This window comes from Clytia hemisphaerica, unplaced genomic scaffold (genome assembly GCF_902728285.1).
Source record: "Clytia hemisphaerica strain Z4C2 unplaced genomic scaffold, Clytia hemisphaerica genome assembly, whole genome shotgun sequence".
In the NCBI taxonomy this organism is placed as follows: domain Eukaryota; kingdom Metazoa; phylum Cnidaria; class Hydrozoa; order Leptothecata; family Clytiidae; genus Clytia; species Clytia hemisphaerica.
This window is the reverse complement of record NW_027103768.1, coordinates 1,214,478-1,233,656: the sequence shown is the minus strand read 5'-3', so window position 1 is coordinate 1,233,656 and position 19,179 is coordinate 1,214,478. Positions and strand designations below refer to the sequence as shown.

The following is a 19,179-nucleotide window of genomic DNA, read 5'->3' as shown; positions in this document are numbered from 1 at the left end:
TCAGACGTTGCAGGGTTGAGATAAATTTTGGCACTGCTTCGAATTTCCATTTTATCTTTAGTATTTCTGTACAAATCGGAGTTTTTCCACCTTATTTTAGAGAGTATTCTAGAGGTGCAATTTTCAACTCCCGGAAAGAAAAACTGAAAAAATCCTTGACAAACTTAGGGGGCCTTTGTGCTCCGGTAATTAGGTTTTGAAAAATTCGCGTGGATTTATTTTCGCTACTTACCAATCTCATGGGATTTCGTGCGAATGTTTATTCGATTATGTTTCACTGAAAAAGCTCAATGATATTCCAATTTTTTATAGAGTTATATTTACATTACATAAAATCAATAAGCAACAATAAAAAGCTAAAACAGAGGAAATCTAAAACAATTACTTACAAAGACTTTTGTCAACAAAAATTTACCAAAAAATCATTTCTTACTAAATTTTGTAATTTATTTTTAGATATAATCTTAGCGGATTTTACGGCCGTTCTAAAAATAATAGGGCCTCTTAAAACGGCTATAAAACGTTCGCTCATATCTAAAAGATACTTTCTGAACCTATATTTCAAACCTTATTTTGCCAAGAAAGATGTTATATATGGAAGTACCATTTTCATTATGCGGAATTTTCAAAATCATTATTGTGATTTTTTTTATAAAAGTAGTTAAAAAATTTGCTCAAGAGAACTTGAGTGGAAATGGTTAAAACATAACATATTGTTTCAAAATTATGGGCTCAGCACATTTCCATATCTTCGTCGAAGTTCACATCCATCGCTTCTTGCGGAGGCGGTGGTGGTGGCGTTGGTTCCGCTTTCACTTCCGTTTTCACCATCACTTTCTCTTCTTTCAAAATATTCGTGAAACTGGAAGAGAATTGAAAATCTTAATGTAAAACGAGTACCAGATTATTAATTAGACAACATGCAAGTACGAAGAGGAGCGGAGCTAGCTCTTTTCGAGGATAAACATATTTTGATTTGACAGCGTATATTTCTTAGTACTTTCGGGAACCTAATAAGCGTCATTATATTAAACGGACATTCTAATTTCAACACCCCCCCCCCCGTTTATTAATTTTTGGGGAAAAAAATGTTTTTTAAAGTTATGCCCTATGCCCTAATTCTGCTGTATTAGCCTCCTTTTCAAAAAATTTCCACCCACCCCGCTTATTCCAAACCCTCCGTTTAATAGGTACCTGAGATTAGTTTCAATAACTGAACTGGATTGCTTTAATAGAGCCCGCTTGAAAGGCTTACCTTTTCTCCCCAGACAAGAACTTTTTGCTTTCATCAAAATATTGATTAGGATGATTTATCATAGTCACGCCGTTCGGAAGCTGGAAAGTAAAGAAATTCAATGGATGATGGATGAAGATTCAGGACGGTAGAAAGTTGTTAAGAACGAACAGGCAATTGATAAGGAAACATGCAATCAACTGACCTTATGAGTGACTTCAAAATATCTGGAACAGGCTATTTGGTAGTGTTGTTGCTTCGCAAGGTCCAAAATCTATGAAATAAAAAATACAAAAAAATAATTTAACATTTTGTCATCGTCATTCTAAGACTAGAAAAATTTTTCAATGACTTTCCACCATGTAAATTATTCCAATCCTTTTCATTTAAACCAATAAAGACCAACCTCTTTGATGCTATCATTGGGGATCTTGTAATTTTGTAATCTTCTTTTAAGAATATCATTATCGCTATGTTTGAAGGGACATCCATGGAAATCTCCAGGTCCTGGTTGATTTGTGGTGATGATTTTCATACAACTGTATGGAGTGTAGTCAGCTCTCTTGCCTTCTTTCCCGTAACTGTGTCTCACATTGTATGCGTATTGCTTCTCGAACTTATCTAGGTCCATTTTCTTTGTGAATTCTGATCTCCAAAATAACAGTGCTTCTTCCAAGCTTAAACCAGCGGCCTATATGTAATCACAAATATACCATGTAACATCATATTGATGTTAAACTACATCATGCTGGAGGTACAAGATAATCTTTGAAAAACTATTTCATGGGTCCTTCTTCTTCGATCTTATATTTTTAATCATTATTATTACACAAATAAAAAAACAAACCTTTATGAACAAGCCATACTGCAGACGACCCCAATGTTTCAAATGATGGTCTTTGCGTAGACCTTCGTGTAAGTTTCGCATGCAGATTGGGTAAGATTTTACAACATCCTGGTAGAAAGTAGAAATATTTTTTTCTTTTACATATTTATACTTCTGAGAACAACTTAGGCTGCTGGCATCCCCTAACGGATTCGTGCTCCTTATACTATACTACCTGGGGTTTTGTAGAGGTCTGCGATTCAGACTAGAAACAACTGTGATGAAGAAGAATAGAAGAACATCCTATTATTATTTTTATTATTATTATTATGATTATATTTTCGAAAAAAGATAGCTATAAAAATGTCGAGACAGAGGCATAATGTTTCAATTAGTAATTTGTTTGTTGCACTTGACTAGATACAGTGAAGTAAATAGAATCATAAAGTGCTCAAGAAAATTCGGAAAAATTCGAGCGAAAAATCGAGAAATAAAGAACTAACTAGCGAATACAATCAATCGACACTTGATTTGATAGCTTTACTTTAACAGCTAAAAATTAAAAAAATATCCAAGAACTTTTCTTAAATGTCGAGTGTAGTATTACTAAAAGTACCTCTTCCATGTTGGCTAAGCTCAGTTTATCATCTGCATTTTCTTTTTTCGAGGTGTAGCTATCTCCGATGTATGCAGAGCTAGGAACAAGAAGAATAAATGATGTTTTGTAATATATTTTAATCCCATGGTCGATTGAAATTCGATTGACGTTTTTGTACGTTAATTTGTAATTTCCCGCGAACTTGTAATTTCCCGCAAAAGTGAAGTCTCCATCCTTTGGAAATTCATCACCTTTTTCGAATGTCTTACTAACTTCGAAGGCTTAAGTAAAGGGAATACTATCGAATTAAAACTCGATTCGCGTTTCTATGACTTTTGAGACCTCTTTTTAAAGTTTCAGATTGATTTTTACTGTTAATCTGACGTCTTTCAATTGTTAGAATTTCAATCTAAACCATGAGATTAACCAGGAATCCCATGCTTGTTTTCGTGAAAATCTGGATAAATTATCCTTGGTCAAATTGCAAATCTCAAATAAATTCAAAATTGACCTCGGGAAATTTATCCCGAATTTCCCTCATAACCATGAGATTACTAGTACAAATTATTGGCAATTAAAAGAATTACCTCAAATTTTTCAGCATTGGTAGCAGTCTTGTATCCTCTTCGATATATGGTAGTTTCTTTGCAGTTAACTAAGAAATCAATCGAAAATAGTCTGGTTTAGCATAGCAAAGAAAAAAAAGCAGATATGTAATCACTTGCAATGAAAGAAAGATTTGGTTTCAACATGGATTAATTTACTTACAGCGAGTGCTTGCGATAAATGCGTACGATAGATTCCCAGAATGATGGAAACTAATTCTGTTTCAGGAACATAAGCCTCACCCTAGAAATGCAAAACAAAACCCTTTAAGAGAACGAAATTTCTGTCTCAATGGTAATTAGGTCAAATCATTTACTAAGGAAATACACAAATTAAAGAACCAAACTTAGCATACCTTCTCTAGGTAGACCTTCCTGGAGCGAACCAAATCCAACACACTTGTGAAAGGTACTTTATAAAATTTCATTTCCGGAAAATTGACTTCTTTTGCATTGAACATTGCTGCTTTGAGTTTATTCGCAAGTTCGTTTTTCTCTTCATCACCAATCTGAAAAAGGATTTACAAAATTTAGTAAATATACATGAAATTCCTTAATAGCATTTCTCATCAAATACAAAGAAAACTTCATTTATGTTTACTCACTGGTGCATACTTGAGCTGATTTTCTTGAAGGAAGCTTTGAATATGTTGTTTCAGCTCTGTAAATTTGAATCTAAAAGAATGATTTACATCTTTTTGAGAAAAAAACAATTCAATAGGATTGAAAATGAGCTGTTCTTATGCTCAATTATTCATACTGAAGGATCTAAAAATTCAAGATTCTAAGGTTTAATTCTTAGCAAAATCACATACCTAAACAATTCCAATTCTTGGTTCAAAAACCACCGCCTTAGGTCTTCACTGAAATAGTACGAAAAGAGAAGATTAAGAAAAGTAGAATTCAATTGCTATGGTTTGTTCTGTTTCAAAATCACGAAATGGTCACCTTTTTATCAATCAAGACACAAGCTATTTATCAGGCTGCTTGTCAAGTTGATTAGCTTTTGAAATTTATTGGGGCTGGAAACTAGTAACCGTGGCTATTCATAAAATCAATTACAAAATACCTTCTAGCAAAAGCTAAGCGAAGAATGAAATGAGAAACATAATCTTTTCTTCTTTCTTCCCCAAGTTTGATTCTCATCTCCTTCTCTTTCTTTTCTTTGTCTGCTTTGAATTCAAACGTACTATCCGCAGGGTTTGTTTTCTAGCAATAAAGAAAAAATATAATAAATATTTTTAATAAAGTTTATAAAATTACTCAAACTTGAAGCTTGAAGGAGTTAATTATTTTTCTTTATCTAATGTAATTGATTGATAAATTATGTTATCTTCTATTTGGCAATGGTTGATTTAAATTGAAGGAGACGCCTTCAATGATTTTTTACACTTATGTGCTTTTTCAAAGACTATTAAAAAAAAGTGAATTAAGAGTAGAAATGGTCTTAAATTTATAACCAGCTCCCTTAATTAATTGGAAAAAAATACAAAAAAAAGTTCACCTCAAAATAATTGGGACTAAAATCTACGAGGGCTTTTTTCATTTTAGTGTAGTGATCAGGACTATTCTTCTTGAATCTGATGTTGATATTTTCCACTTCACGTAACACTGTAAATAATAAACATACAATAATTAGGACAGCCCTGTTCACCTACTGGTTTAGGTATAAAAAGTTTCAGCACTGACAATTGTCGGCAACACTAAAAATTATGTGACAAATAGAGTGTAAAAGTGCAAAAATGCTTTGTCGAGCTAGCCTGTACCAACCTGAATGTACAAGCGATTTGTGCAAAGGCTACACATTCTGTCATTGATATTTTGTTTTGATTTATGACATCAACGCGGATATAAAAAAAACTCAATATGTGTCAAATAGATTTGAACAAATACATGTGATGGGGAGTTGAAAAAGATGGCGAGCGGGTGAAAGAACATTTTATTTTCATATTCGAGTTACTGTTAATTGAGGTTACATAATAGTCCGGGAGCCAAATCCTATATCTCCTTAAATAAGCACTTTTGCTTAACCCAAGATTCTACAGGATAAACTATACATTTTTGGAATCCTCAACTATCCTAGTTTTGGAAATGGTCGGTCCCCAAAGCTAACTCCTGGTCAATTTTTCATACTGGGCCTGGGGGTACTTTTTACCCTTTGTAAGGATTTGTTAAGGAAAATGCCATTCCAGGGATGATATAATTTGCTGTATCTAGTCAATCAGTTGACCAATTGCTTTGAAACTTTGCAAAACGTTTCAAGGTAGGCTGATGATTATTTTCGGCAAAAAAGTTTTGTGAAAAATTATTTTTATAGGTTTGCCTGGTGAAAAAAAGGGAAAATTTGGGTATTTTAACTAAATTTTGACCCTTTTTAAGTCTGGGACCCACCCAAACAACTTATAATGAGACACAAACTAGGTGTTATGATAGACTTTGAATAGCAATATAGTGGAATCTCAAAGCAAAAACTGACAAAATTACGTCAAATAAATGTTATCATTTGGGCATAACTTAAGTTTTAAATCCGTCATTATTTTGTGGTAGTTGTCAACAAAAGTACTAAGAAATGACTGAAGGGTATATCACTGGTTTCAATCTCAAAGTTTCATAAATTTGAGGCTACCATACAATAAAAACATCCAAATTCAGGCAACAACTACCAAGAAGTGGTGTATTTACCCCCTGATTTGCCCACAGTGACCCTGATTACAGACAATGAAAAGCACACATAACTTTCCCATTGCTCCTACTACAAAATTATCCTTGTTTCAGTGGTCAGAAATAAAATTGGTACATCATAAAAACCGCTTTATGGGTGAAATAGGTCCAAAAACGATAAAAATCGCCTAAAATGGGCATTTTTACCCCCTGGTTTGTCCATTTTCACCCTGGTTTTGTTAGTTTTAAGTCAGCATTGTAATCTTTCAGGATATATTACACGAAAATCAAGTTAAAACTATTTTTGATGACGTTTTAACCAAGATTAGTGGTGAAAATTGCTCGAATAAGGTAAAAACCCATAAAAATGGGCAATTTTACCCCCTGCAACCCTGAAATAATACTAAATACTGTCTGTTTGAAATTTTTCTGATGACACAAACTAGGTGTTATGTATCATAACACCTAGTTTGTGTCTCATTAAAAGTTGTTTGGGTAGGTCCCAGACTTAAAAAGGGTCAAAATTTAGTTAAAATACCCAAATTTTCCCTTTATTTTCCCAGGCAAACCTATAAAATTAATTTTTCACAAAAATCTTTTGCCGAAAATAATCATCAGCCTACCTTGAAACTTTTTGCAAAGTTTCAAAGCAATTGGTCAACTGATTGACTAGATACAGCAAATTATATCATCCCTGGAATGGCATTTTCCTTAACAAATCCTTACAAAGGGTAAAAAGTACCCCCTAAACTCGGGCCCAGTATGAAAAATTGACCAGGAGTTAGCTTTGGGGACCGACCATTTCCAAAACTAGGATAGTTGAGGATTCCAAAAATGTATAGTTTATCCTGTAGAATCTTGGGTTAAGCAAAATGCCATTTTTTGGGTTTGGCTCCCGGACTATAAAGTAGTTATAACAATCACCACAACCCTGGGTGGGATTTTACAGCCGCCCGTCGTGCAAGGCACTGAAAGGCCAAGGGTGCCAAAAAGAAGGGCCGTTTGAAATACGGCAACCTCATTGGTGGAAATTTGATAAACAGCTGCAAAGGAGCGCCGGGAAGCAATCAGTAGAAGAGACCACTTTTGTTTTTGTTGCAGATTTCTATAAAAACTTCTCTCACAGTGTAGCTCTAAAGCTCTAAAACAGCATCTAATAACATGAAAACCAGAATATGATTCTTCAATGGGAATCAAAACTATAAAGTGCACTTACAAACATAAATTTGTCAGATCTAACAAAATTTATAACGGCACTGTCATCATTGACAATAAAACAAACAATATTCTGTCAAGAGCCTTGTAAACATTCCAACAACTTCCATCGAAATGATTTATCACAGCTCAGTCTACCATTTTTAGCGTGGTCTGAGGATTGAGCTGAGAACTCTTGCAGAGCGCCCGAGCTCCCACGCTGCGTGCACCGCGCACCGCTGGGATGAAAAACTTTAATCTGTCAATCATTTTCTCAAGCGAAGAGTACGCGAAGCGATTCTAGCTTTACGATAGTGCCGTGGATCATCAATGGATAGTATTCAATTATCATTATCCCTTTATTTGCATTCCTAGAACTTTTGCAAAAAAAAAAGTAAAAATAGAAAAGTTGTATTTTTTACTGCTCTATCCACATACTGAATGTGGCGTTTTTTTGCAAACTTCAAAAAACTGATTTTTGTCCCGCCTTTGCGGGATTTCGGCTCAAGTGCTTGAGTGCAGCATAGGGTACAAAGTCCAAATATACGTTTCCCGTAAATTTTGTATGAAGAGTTAGGTCTACACTGTCTTAACGATTACTTGTCAATGTACATGTACACATGTGTTGTGTCAACTTGTCAGCATTGTATTGTTATAAAGGAAAAGATAAAAGAGGTAAGACTAGCCTAGTTTCTAATCTTGATTTAGGAGTTTAAGTTTAGACTGCCTAACAGCTTACCGTGAGAAAGGGTAACTTGCATCAGTGGAGGCTAACATGCATAGCCCTCAAATGAATGACCTGGCTGGTCATTAAAATACACATACGCAGCTCCGCTCGCAGCTCTTCTCTACCATTTTTGTTTTGATTTATTTTCGTATTTTAATGACCAGCCGGGTCTTTCATTTGAGGGCTATGCATGTTAGCCTCCACTGATGCAAGTTACCCCTTTTCACGGTATCACCTGATGGGATTAACAAATATAACAAGTGTGCAACTTGCCGCCAGAGTGACGTCAAATGCTCCATTGTTTTGCCACTAATTTGATCTTCTTTGTTCCAGACACTTGCGCGTGTTCCACTACAGATTTTTCTTATTTCTACTTAAAAGCCTACTCGGTACGAAAAAGAAATCGTGTATTTTTTAATACGCGGTTCATTAAACTCAAATCAAATGACTTTTGAGGTTCGGTGAAATGGTGGTGGAATGGCCGTCCCATGTTGCGCCAGATAGTCCCAAGCCATTAAGTTGGAGCAGTTGACGGTACTTTTTAAGCGATCTTTTTTTGACTTTGGAAAAATCCATATCATGGTTAGGGATCTTCAGTTTTTCAAAAAGAGCTTTCATGGCAAGTTTAAGATAATAAAAAAAATAATAAACTGTTAGTGAAAATACAATCTTTTACATTTCAGGCGATCAACAGCATAAGTTTCAAATTCTTCCAGAGTGATATCTCCCCTCGGAGGCTCCTTGTTGTACATCATCAATGGATTCGGAAAATTTGTGTAGAGATGACCATCGTCTATTTTGTTTCTTCTACGAGATCTTCCTTTTGCTTTGGAAAAATCCATACCATTAAACTATTAATGACAAAACTGACAAATTCGTTTGGATGTTTCACACTTTAGCGTCCTGTGTGTTTCGGTGTTGAAATCGAAAGTCAATCTTTGTTTACCACCCTTTTCGCGCTCAAACAGTGGTCAATTGCAAACCGGATTTTTTTCTAATTTCTTTTTAAAGATTCGGTAATTACGTGTGCCCACGGATAACGCATTGGGCGCGAAGCATATTCGGGGAAATCGGATTAGAAATCGGGCTTCACCTTTTAAAAAGCAATCCCTTAGATAGAAACCATCTATAAACGATATTTATTAAATTTCAAATCTTTATCTTTTCTTCCTTTTAAATAATCTAAAATTTGAAGTTACTTTAAAAATATAAAAATGTTATATGTTGAATCAGTTATTTTCTATCTTGCTATGAAAAATAAATATCTTTCAATAAAATATAATTGATAATAAAAAGCCTGGTTTCCACATGGCCCAGCAACTTGTTATCAACAATTTGAAAAGATTATAAACGGGAGTATCTCTATCAATTTTATTGGGCAACTTCTTCTCCTCTGTTTATCATGGCGTCTCTTTTGCTGAACTACAAATACCTCTCAAAAAACCAGCTCTCAGGCTTTGACAACTATAAGGTATGCATGTTCTATTTTCAAAGTTAATATTTAAATAACATAGTCTAATTATTGTTTTTTCATAATTGCTAAGTTTGAAAGGGTTCCAGCAGGCAGCGGCTATAAAACCCCGCGATTGAGAGAAGGCAAGGGGTGGAGAGAACGGAGCAGACTCAAGGTAAGCGATCAACCTAACATAGGGGTGATGTATGTTAGCCCCTCTAAGGGTGTGTTATTCACACTACTGGAAATGCACTGTAAGGGTCAAACAAATACCGTGAGATTGGGTAAGGCGGTCATCGAAAAAATGCTCTGTTCGCGTCTCGCAACGGGTGTTAAAAATGCATACGGCGGACGGGCGGTCAAAAACATTCCCGGTTTTTTTTAATCACGCCAGTAACTCAGGGGCGGGCAAAACAATTTTTCGATGGTCTTCAGAGCAATTGAGAAAAAAGCTATACTTTAAAGGAACAAATTGATTTTTTCCGCATCTCCGCACCGGAAAATCAGCGGAAAATAGACCTTTTTTCAAAGAGACCACCCTGTTGAATAATTATGTAGTCCAGCAGAAAAACAATGATAAAACCATGCATAATTATTACAATATGCATGATACAGTAATTATGCATGGCTCTATCATTGTTTTTATGCCTGGACTACATAATTATTCAACAGGTCGTCCTCTTTGAAAAAAGGTCTATTTGATGCAGACGGGTGACGCGAATAGAACAATTTTTCAATGACCGTCTAACTTGCATCAGAGTGGAGAGGCTATAACATGCATAATAGCCCTCAAATGAAAGACCCAGCTGGTCATTAATATACAACTACACAGCTCCGCTCGCAGCTCTACTCTACCATTTTTGTTTTGATTTAATTTTGTACTTTAATGACCAGCCAGGTCTTCGATTTGAGGGCTATGCATGTTAGCCTCCACTGATGCAAGTTACCCAATCTCACGGTACTGTAGCATAAAATGAGTGGAAGTGCACTCTAAAAAAAGGGGGTAACAAATGTAGGGGCACAGGGTGACGACCCTGGACATCCCCGTACAGGACCCTGCCGACGCACCGGACTTAACGAACACGCGAAAGTCCGGTGTTAAAAGAGAATTTTTTTAACCACCGGACAATTTCTACACCAGACTTAAGAAAGTCGGATGTCCGGTGTTGGAGAAGGATATTTTTCCCACCGGACAATCAAAACACCGGACATGACCAGTCCGGTGCATCCGGTGTTTCTTAATTTTTTGTTTCATAAATGTCCAGCGTCCAAAATTCCCTGTATGCAACACCGGACGACTGACACCAGACTTATTGCGTCTGGTGTAGCGAAAGTAAAAAGTCAAAAGCTACATACCTGCCAGTTAGTCACACTAGCGTCCCGCCAAAATGAGTATCAAAGATTAATGCTGCGAAAACGCTATATCGTTTATTTGACTCTCAAGCAAAAAAATGCGCCGCAAAACTTCTAAAGGGATTCATGAAAAAATAACCCGGCGCTTTTTAATGAAATTAACATTTGCAAAAACTTTGAGAAATTGCCTAAAATTTGAGCCATAGTTGAAAAAATTAGAGCCAAGCCAACCTTGAAAACTAATTTGAAGATCAACTTCCCAAGAAAAAGATCTACGGGGAGGCGGAATCCACCTAGATCCGCGCACCGCCGGATAGGCTATGTCCCGGAAATTTTGCCGGACCTCAAACAATGACCCATTTACATGTGCAGAATTGTTTTTACTTTAGCGTATAAACAAGGCCTTAAAAATCGAAGCGCTGTCTCGGGAATTGAATGACAAATTTTGGTTGGTTGATTTTGGCTGCTGCACGTTTTATTTTGTTTCCAACTTTCAAGTTTTAATTAATATTGTCTTGCAAACTTGATTCAGGTAATTCTCATCCTTGTTGTTGAAATGTATCCTGTAGATGACTGATGTTGTTTTTTCTGAAAGCTTAATTTCCTAGTGTGACTAACTGCCTGCTGGTTCTCTTTGTCCATAGATCGGTTTATTTTTAATATTCTGTACATTTTTGTTTTGTAAATGAATCTAAGAAGTTGTTTAGTTTTAGAATTGAATACAATAGTATAAGAATGAACACACTACTTTCAATTTTGAAACTAGAAAGAAACTTTGGTCTGAGAAAACAAACCACTGGAAAAAAGATTGAACGTGATCAGACTTACTAGATTGTTTTCTGAAACAGAGACGGTTTTTTTAAAGACTGCAGTTGACCAGGGAAACGCATTTTTACGAGCAATTCGAAAGCGGTCCGCTTGGTCGCCTTGAAGCGGTAGAAAAACGCCACCGTACATCGTCCGGTAGGAAAATTAATGTACGGTGTTTTGGCATTCTAACCTAAAATCCCAGCGGACAACATCGTACAATGTACGGTAGTGTCCAGGGTCGTACAGGGTGTTTGTTGCAACAAGAAAAAAATGAAAATAGTACAATTTCTGCATTCAACAGAACAAACAAAATTCCAAGATGGTGGGCAGCGAGTGAATAAAAAGAGAAGCGATAAAAAGAACTGTTTTTGTTTAGGATAGCTTTCCTTTATCAAGACACAAGAGGTGATTTCACATGGGATTTTTATGAGAGTGAGGCTGGGCTTAAAAAATTGTTGGTTTGCCGTCACCCGACCCTAGATTTTGGACGTGGGTCGGTCGGTCGGAATTTTTTTTTATTTTGGCGATTTTTGAAATTTTCGTCCATGGAAGGGTTAACAGTTTGTTTACATTTAGGTAATTTTGAATAAAAAACAGAAGTGCTAGCAGGGAATTTACAATTCTTATGCTTGAGACAAACAAGATGCGAGTTTTGATTTTTTATTGTTTGAAGTTTTTGAAGGAAAAAAAATCTTCTTTAAAATGGCAATAAAATTTTTTGAGTCGGCATGTTTCGAGGTAGGGTCGGTCGGGTGACGGCAAACCAACAATTTTTTAAGTCCAGCCTGATCCTAAGTTATCATAGAACACAGATAAATCAAAATATTAATTGTGTACTTACATTCCAATATGAAAAACGATGCACATTGCATATAGAGGGTACTTTTAAAGTCATTTTCAGACATTTCACTATCATCCACGAGGTCCATTAGAAAATCTTTTTTATGAGAGGCTTGGGGAATCATCGTAAACAAAGCCATTCTAAATTACTTATACCAAAAGCCCGTTCCTTTGTTTTGAAAATCCAAGAAACCTAATCTTCTAATGTGTTTAGGGAGTCCATTTAAAGTGGTTTAGAGAAAAATTTTTTTTCCTATTTCAGTCTCCTTGCTTTGTGTGCATGGTTTTGATGAAATTTGGATTTAATTGATGAAATTTCTGTATTTATATTGTTTTGTAGTATTCCTCAATCGATACCTCACCTTTATCCAAATATGTGATGCACCCATTCTGGGACCAACTTGTAAAGGTGAGTTATAATCAACTACTATTCAAGAGATGTCACCTAGAATCATCTTTTTAAGAGACTGTTTGTATTTTTGTTCCTTGAATAAGAGCTAAATAGAATAACTTGTTTAACTTTGTCATTTATGGACTTACCTAATTGTGAAGTGGTCAAATTAAATTCACTATGATTATGTATATTATTGTGGACGTCAGCCAATAAGTGGTTAAATGAAAACAAATGTGTGGAGGAAACAAGAACAGACTAAAGAGCAGTATCCCCGGTGAAACAAAAGTATTGCATCGCTAGTTTTCATTGTTTTCAGTTATGACCATAGATTAGGAATTATTATCTTGAAAAAACTAAAAATATTTTAAAAACTGTTCCCTCATAGGTTTGTCCACTATGGTTCCCAGCAAATTTATTGACATTAATTGGATGGTTGCTTTCTTTATTCATGTTCATCTTACTAAGTTATTATGATCCAAACTTCAGTGCTATCAGTCAGAATGTCCCTCGTTGGGTATGGCTTGTTGGTGCTGTCTGTATTTTTTGCTCTCATCAATTTGATGGCATTGATGGAAAACAAGCTAGAAGGACAAAGTCGGGGTAAGAAATTTTAATGAGTACTCTTTTCACTACAAATTTCGTTAGCCTTTAGTTAACGTTGAAAATTTGATGATGAATCTCTAATTCATCTTTCTGTTCAAAATATTTATGATATTTTTTATTTCCGTATTTCAACTTGATTAAATCTGACTGGGTTAGAGGATGAGAAAATTCTAAATAAAAGACTTTTTAATTATAGATCACCATTGGGAGAACTGTTTGATCATGGTTGTGATAGTAGCATTGTATCTTTCATGGCTATTGGAATCTTTTCCTGCTTTGGTGTCAGTACAGCAACAGCATCTGAGCTGGAACTTTTCTTTGTCGCTGTTGTTGTGTTTTATGCATTTTATTTCTCGCACTGGGAAAAATACACAACAAATGTTATGTATTTGCCTTGGGCGTATGATATCTCACAAATTGTAAGTTTTAATTTCATATCATTTTTGAAAAAAACTTTCTCCTGAAAACACATTACCTACTCTTATTAACCCATTTCTTACCAGTAACTTGATTTAGTTTGCTATAAATCTTCTGATAATATATCTGTCATACAATTTAAAGATTTTGAAAGTGTTAACATTGAAAATGTAGAAATCTACTCACCAGACTGAAAAGCCTTTATTTTTTTTATTTCAGTGGCTATCAATATGTTTTTTCGCAACATATTTGTATGGTCCTGAACTGTGGAGAACAGTTGTCTACCAAGATTATTCTATCACTCAAGTTCTGAAAGTTACATTATATAGTAAGAATTTTTTTGAATTTAGCTCAAAATAAGAAACATTTTTTGGGGATAGTAAGTAGTAAGGGTTAAGAGTAAGAATCACAAATATCATGATAGATTGATCACTTCCTTTTCTAATTATTACAGCCGCTGCACCATGTCTGTGTGTTCCAATGAGCATTTATAATCAATATGTGTAAGTAATGACTTGAGATTTTTCTAACTTTGAATCAGCTCTCATATTCTCTAATCAAAAAACAGCTGATGCTGAACTAGAATTTCTTGTTTTACTGTTTCTTAAACTATGCATAATGATAACTTCTAGTATAACCTTGTACAACCAAATTTGAAAGTTAATGTTAACACTTTTCTAACAATCGTTGTTTCAGGGCACGAAGAGACAGACCAGAAAAATGTGTCAGTTTCTTTGAAGGATTGATGCCAATGTTGAGCTTAACTTCAGTCACTTTGGTCTATCTCTACTTTGGATACTTTTCACATGCTGACATTTTCTACACTAATCTGAGATTGTATGCAATCACATATGGAATCATCTACGCAAATCTGAATGTAAGAGTTTGTATCATTTATTCTTGTTCTCGGTTTCCATATCGCCTTATCGTGGGTTTATTCTGAGATACCAATGTTTCTCCAGTATAGCTGTTGTTTTCAAAATTCTCCTTTTTTGATAACATTACATTTGAATAATTTTAATATTTTAATATTTATCAGAATTTTATTTTCATTTATCTTTGTAGTGTCGCCTGATCATAGCACAGATGACCAATTCCCAGTGTGATCGCTTCAACATTTTGGCATACCCACTCTTCCCTATGATTGTGTGCAGTCAATTAAAACTGGTCAATGATAATAAAATGCTAGCTGTGTATTTTGCTTTTGTTGTTTTGGGCCATATACACTATGGTGTCAATGTGGTAAGCAAAAGTTTAAAAAAAATTTGGATCAAACTTGGATCCCTTGATATAGATTTGACGCTTTTCTTTTTAAGAACCATTTCTTTGATAAAATTTCTAAGTGAAATTTCTAAGCGAATTAAAACAAAGATCGTGTTTTCGTTTCAGGTTCGTCAATTAGCAGATCATTTGAATGTGTATGTTTTCAAAATCGGTAAAAAACCTGTCAAAGCAGTAAATGGTCATGCGTACACCAACGGACACTCAAATGGAATAAAAGCTAATGGAAAAGTTGCCCAAGACTGAAATTGAAGATTAAGTCTTTGGATCTCCTCTTAAAGGAAGAGCCAGCATGAATCCCAAGTGATGGTAGAGAAAATTCTTTCGACCCATGAATTAGTTACTTGATGATATTTTTATTTGCTCACAAAATTTTATTTTGAATTTTAACATAATTAGATCCTAACAGATTTGTCTAGCTTCGTCATGAACGAGATCCGGGTAGAGTTCTTTTTATCATTTTTTAATTTGTATACAGTGTGTGTCTGAAATCTCAGCCCAACTTCGCTGGTTTTTGTTTACATAAGCAAGGATCCTTGTACTTACACAGTATCAGGTGATGAGATTTGAGCATATACTCACTATGTTTTAAAATAGTTTATAAAATAACAACATATTTGATTGTATATGATCATTTGTAAATATCTTTTGGTCATCAGAGAGTTTTTTAACACCACATGGAGTTCAGAGCCTAGTTCATCGTTTGAGTGAGAGATTGTAGCTCTTTCCAATAATTTCTTTCATCTTTTTATCATCTATTGCTTTTTACCCTTCAAATCAAACCATTTTTTCAGTTCCACGCCTTTTTCGTTCGATTTTATTGAATTTACAGACTTTACCATACAGCACCATAACAAATATTTGTCAGCCTTATATTTTAGCGGCTAGTATTCTGGAAATTTGATTGATTTTATTTTCTTACTTTTTCTCTTTATTTATTCTTTTTTGCTTTGTTCGTTTTTGCTTTGTTCGTTTTCCCACTCACCAGAATATTCAAGATATTTATTAAGAATTTGAAGAAAAATAATCTTGGATGATATTTATAGGTCATATAATAGTTATATAATAGTTTTTCATGTTCAGTTTATTATAGTTTTTGAAATCTTGTGTATTGTGCCATAAATGCGATCAATTAACAAACATTTACGAGGAAAATCATGTTTTCTTTTAGTTTAAACCAATCTTAAACTATTTTAGAGGGTTTTTTGAGCCACCCTTCTCAGCTTTTCACATTCATAGATAACCAAAATGACAAAATGAATCCATAACATTATGAAAACCGTGGCCTGGAAGGTTTCTGTAACTTTCTAGATAACTTTATAAATTTGAGTCACTCAGGTTTGATCACAAATTCTTCTTGGAATCAAGAAACTTAAATCAAAGTTCCTTGTTGGAATAGATCTTATCAGAGTTTTTGATTTTTCTAAAAAAGCATTGTGGGATTGTTTCGGGAGTATTACAATAGAAATCTCTTAGGAATTCTTCGAAGGAATTTTATTGTAATACTCCCGAAACAATCCCACAATGCATCTCTTTTAGAAAAATTAAAAACTCCGATAAGATCTATTGGTTTATTTACTAACGTAATCTAAAAGTGAGCAAAACATATAAAAAACCGCTGTTCTTTATAGGACCGACGAGACAAGATTCTTTTTTCTTACAGCCCTATTAGGCTGAATTCCGGATCCCCCTTACAAATTTCTTTAGCTCTTTCGCCCAACCTATTTCAATATTTTGTTTCGTTTAGAAAATGAGAAAACTGATAAAAAATTAATCAATAAGTACAAAGAAAAGAAATGAAATATGAATGGTATAAAGAAGATGTATTTCTTAGCCAATAGAGGAGTGACGAAAATGAGAATGAACGAGACCCTCTGTTTGAAAGGTATGTACATTATTCGTGTGCAATTTGATTCTGTTTGTGGTTTAAAAGTCATGAAAATTATCGGAGTCGATTTGAACAGTTATTGATACATTAGTTGCCTTGAAATTTGACTACGGTATTTACCCTTATTTGCCAAGATATTAATAATAAAAAACAGAGCTTGACTGTTTCTAATTGGATTAGAGTGAATGGTCGAAGTGAGTAATTCTCACTAACCATGCCAAACATTCACTTCTCAATTCCTCATGTCCAAGCACGCACGCGTATCGTATGTTAACATTTATTTTGTCAAGACTACAGCCAGGGATTCAAAAATTTCCAGTTTCTATAGTTTATCAAAGGTTTCGTCACGAAAACAAGTAAGCATGTCCTTTCTAAGTTTCATAAAGTGCCTGAGATAATTTGAGTTATTACACAGATAATCGTTTCGGACACATTAAGAATCAGAGATAAGATCAAGATAATATATTGGATTAATAAAAATTGAGTTCCAAAAAATCATGATTACTATTTAAAAATTCAGTGTAAAAGAAGTAGCAACTAATTAACAGCATAAAATTTTCTAACAATATGTCTAGTTTCATCAAGATGATAAAATATCAAAATCATCTGTTTTAAAGTACCCGACACAATGGGCTTATTGTTTTGAATATTACACCAGAGTTTCATTGAAGCAAGAGCAATCACCACAAATGTCTACAGTTTTCGGAACTAAAAATCTCAAGACTTAGTGTTTCTCAGCAATAGAGAGGTCTGTTTACCGTATGAAGGTCTTTCAAAGCTTTGATGTTGGCTCCTTTGTCTCGTTTCATGTACCTCAAAATTGTGTGCATATCTCTGCTCCGCCCTCGCTTGAAGAAGCCTCACTACCTCTCCAAACATGGCCAAATTTTTCACTCGTATGAACTGTAAGTACTCGATTTCACGGATAGTGATATTTCTACGCACCCTCTTGACGATATTTCGTGTATTCCGTGAGACGTTTCGTGATTCTCTACACGAAAGCATGATGTAAGAGAGTGAAAACATATTGATTAGGACGCCAATGTTTGAAATGACAATACTGATGATTAACAGGAACCAAAGAACCACCAACACGTATTGGTACAAAATATGAGGGCTTATCTCGCAAATGAACTTGTTGTAATTCGTGAATGAGTGTCTAACGTCCTTCACACCTTCTGTGATATCACAGAACCCCATCGCTGGTAATAACATATTCCCTGGTTTTGGGTGAGCGCGCGTACGTGTGTAAGCGAACGCCAACGAATTGTTCAATTTCGACCATTTGAGCCATTCAAGACCGTATGATTTGAAGTTACCGTTTAGAAGGTCATCTGTGAAAACGAAGCTCATGACATTGACCAGAACGTAGAATATTTTCACGCAAACATTCAATCCTACACGCATGCGTAGTTTTCCTTTCCCGCCGTTCATTGAGTAGTCGAAGTAATTTTGAACAAGTTTTTCGGCAGTAGTATCACTTGGGGCTTTCAGGTTGTCTCGCAAGCTGATGATGTCTGCGTTGATGATGCGGAATAAGATGTAAGGCATGTAAAACATGATAGCGATGCTTGCCACGTAAAACGGAAAGTACTGGAATTGAATGTAAAACGTCTTGGTCATTTCTTTACAGTCCTCGTCTAATAAATGCGACGCTTTGTTCAAACGTCGACACAATTTCCCATCCGGGTAAATACCATCCAGCTCAACGTCTTTCGGGATTCCAAAATAACCCGATTCTGAAAACCGATATCTCATTTCTTCATAGATGTAGAAACCTTGGATCCAACAAGCGCTGTGGACGAAATCACGTGACAGAGAGGAGTCCCCAGGAACGATACAAGAGACTTTATCACTGAAGAAATCCACGCTCATGATCAGTGATGAGATCAAGAAGATTTTGGCCATGAAAATTCTGCTGAACTGATCAGTGACGTCATCATGACGTGGTTTCATCTTGATGGATAAGATATCCTTTATATTGCCTGTGATGATGGTCATCTTGATCCGAGCAACAAAACTTGTCACCGGCACTCTTGGTAAATAAAACCCCTTTAATCCGCAAAACTTTTCTGATAGCGCTGGACACCAAAATAAAACAATCCTCCTTAATTGACTAAGTTTGATCTTAACTTGGCGCTTCAACTTTGTGATCCTTGGTATTTGAAAGCCTTGTGAAATGCCTTCCTTTTATATTTCTTTCAGAAAGTTGTATGACCTGTATGGGACGATTGAATAAAGCAATGTCGCTCTCCTTGCGTCTCTTCCCTGTGACGGTCGACCAATCAATAAGGG

General features: G+C 35.1%; 3 protein-coding genes across 3 annotated transcripts; 1 reads left to right on the top strand and 2 right to left on the bottom strand.

Moving 5' to 3' along the window:
* Positions 1–275: 275 nt before the first annotated feature.
* On the bottom strand, positions 276–8,769 carry LOC136805790 (DNA primase large subunit-like). Its single transcript, XM_067062349.1, has 14 exons — positions 8,522–8,769; positions 4,768–4,874; positions 4,333–4,472; positions 4,079–4,126; positions 3,869–3,938; positions 3,620–3,772; positions 3,427–3,507; positions 3,246–3,313; positions 2,677–2,755; positions 2,082–2,189; positions 1,641–1,925; positions 1,440–1,508; positions 1,256–1,335; positions 276–862 (listed from the first exon to the last, which is right to left on the bottom strand). The coding sequence occupies exons 1-14, from the start codon at positions 8,685–8,687 to the stop codon at positions 733–735; spliced, it is 1,584 nt and encodes a 527-aa protein (XP_066918450.1). The 5' UTR covers positions 8,688–8,769; the 3' UTR covers positions 276–732.
* A 426-nt stretch (positions 8,770–9,195) lies between these two features.
* On the top strand, positions 9,196–16,151 carry LOC136805793 (ethanolaminephosphotransferase 1-like). The gene is made up of 9 exons (XM_067062354.1): positions 9,196–9,316; positions 12,642–12,710; positions 13,081–13,295; positions 13,495–13,717; positions 13,935–14,043; positions 14,170–14,218; positions 14,412–14,592; positions 14,781–14,957; positions 15,105–16,151. Exons 1-9 carry the CDS (start codon positions 9,248–9,250, stop codon positions 15,240–15,242), a joined length of 1,230 nt encoding a protein of 409 aa, XP_066918455.1. The 5' UTR covers positions 9,196–9,247; the 3' UTR covers positions 15,243–16,151.
* A 1,450-nt stretch (positions 16,152–17,601) lies between these two features.
* Positions 17,602–18,885, bottom strand: LOC136805837 (innexin inx3-like). The gene has a single exon (XM_067062402.1). It carries the CDS (start codon positions 18,883–18,885, stop codon positions 17,602–17,604), a length of 1,284 nt encoding a protein of 427 aa, XP_066918503.1.
* Positions 18,886–19,179: the final 294 nt, after the last annotated feature.

Bases quoted from the DNA above. Each gene is read 5' to 3' on its own strand.
- LOC136805790 (XM_067062349.1), bottom strand. From the start codon at position 8,687: ATGGATTTTTCCAAAGCAAAAGGAAGATCTCGTAGAAGAAACAAAATA. The intron at 4,127-4,332 runs GTATTTTGTAAT...GTACTATTTCAG, and splicing joins CGCTTAGCTTTTGCTAGAAG to TGAAGACCTAAGGCGGTGGT. The intron at 3,314-3,426 runs GTAAGTAAATTA...TTGATTTCTTAG, and splicing joins ATTTATCGCAAGCACTCGCT to TTAACTGCAAAGAAACTACC.
- LOC136805837 (XM_067062402.1), bottom strand. From the start codon at position 18,885: ATGACCATCATCACAGGCAATATAAAGGATATCTTATCCATCAAGATG.
- LOC136805793 (XM_067062354.1), top strand. From the start codon at position 9,248: ATGGCGTCTCTTTTGCTGAACTACAAATACCTCTCAAAAAACCAGCTC. The intron at 14,044-14,169 runs GTAAGAATTTTT...TAATTATTACAG, and splicing joins TCTGAAAGTTACATTATATA to CCGCTGCACCATGTCTGTGT. The intron at 14,593-14,780 runs GTAAGAGTTTGT...TTATCTTTGTAG, and splicing joins TCATCTACGCAAATCTGAAT to TGTCGCCTGATCATAGCACA.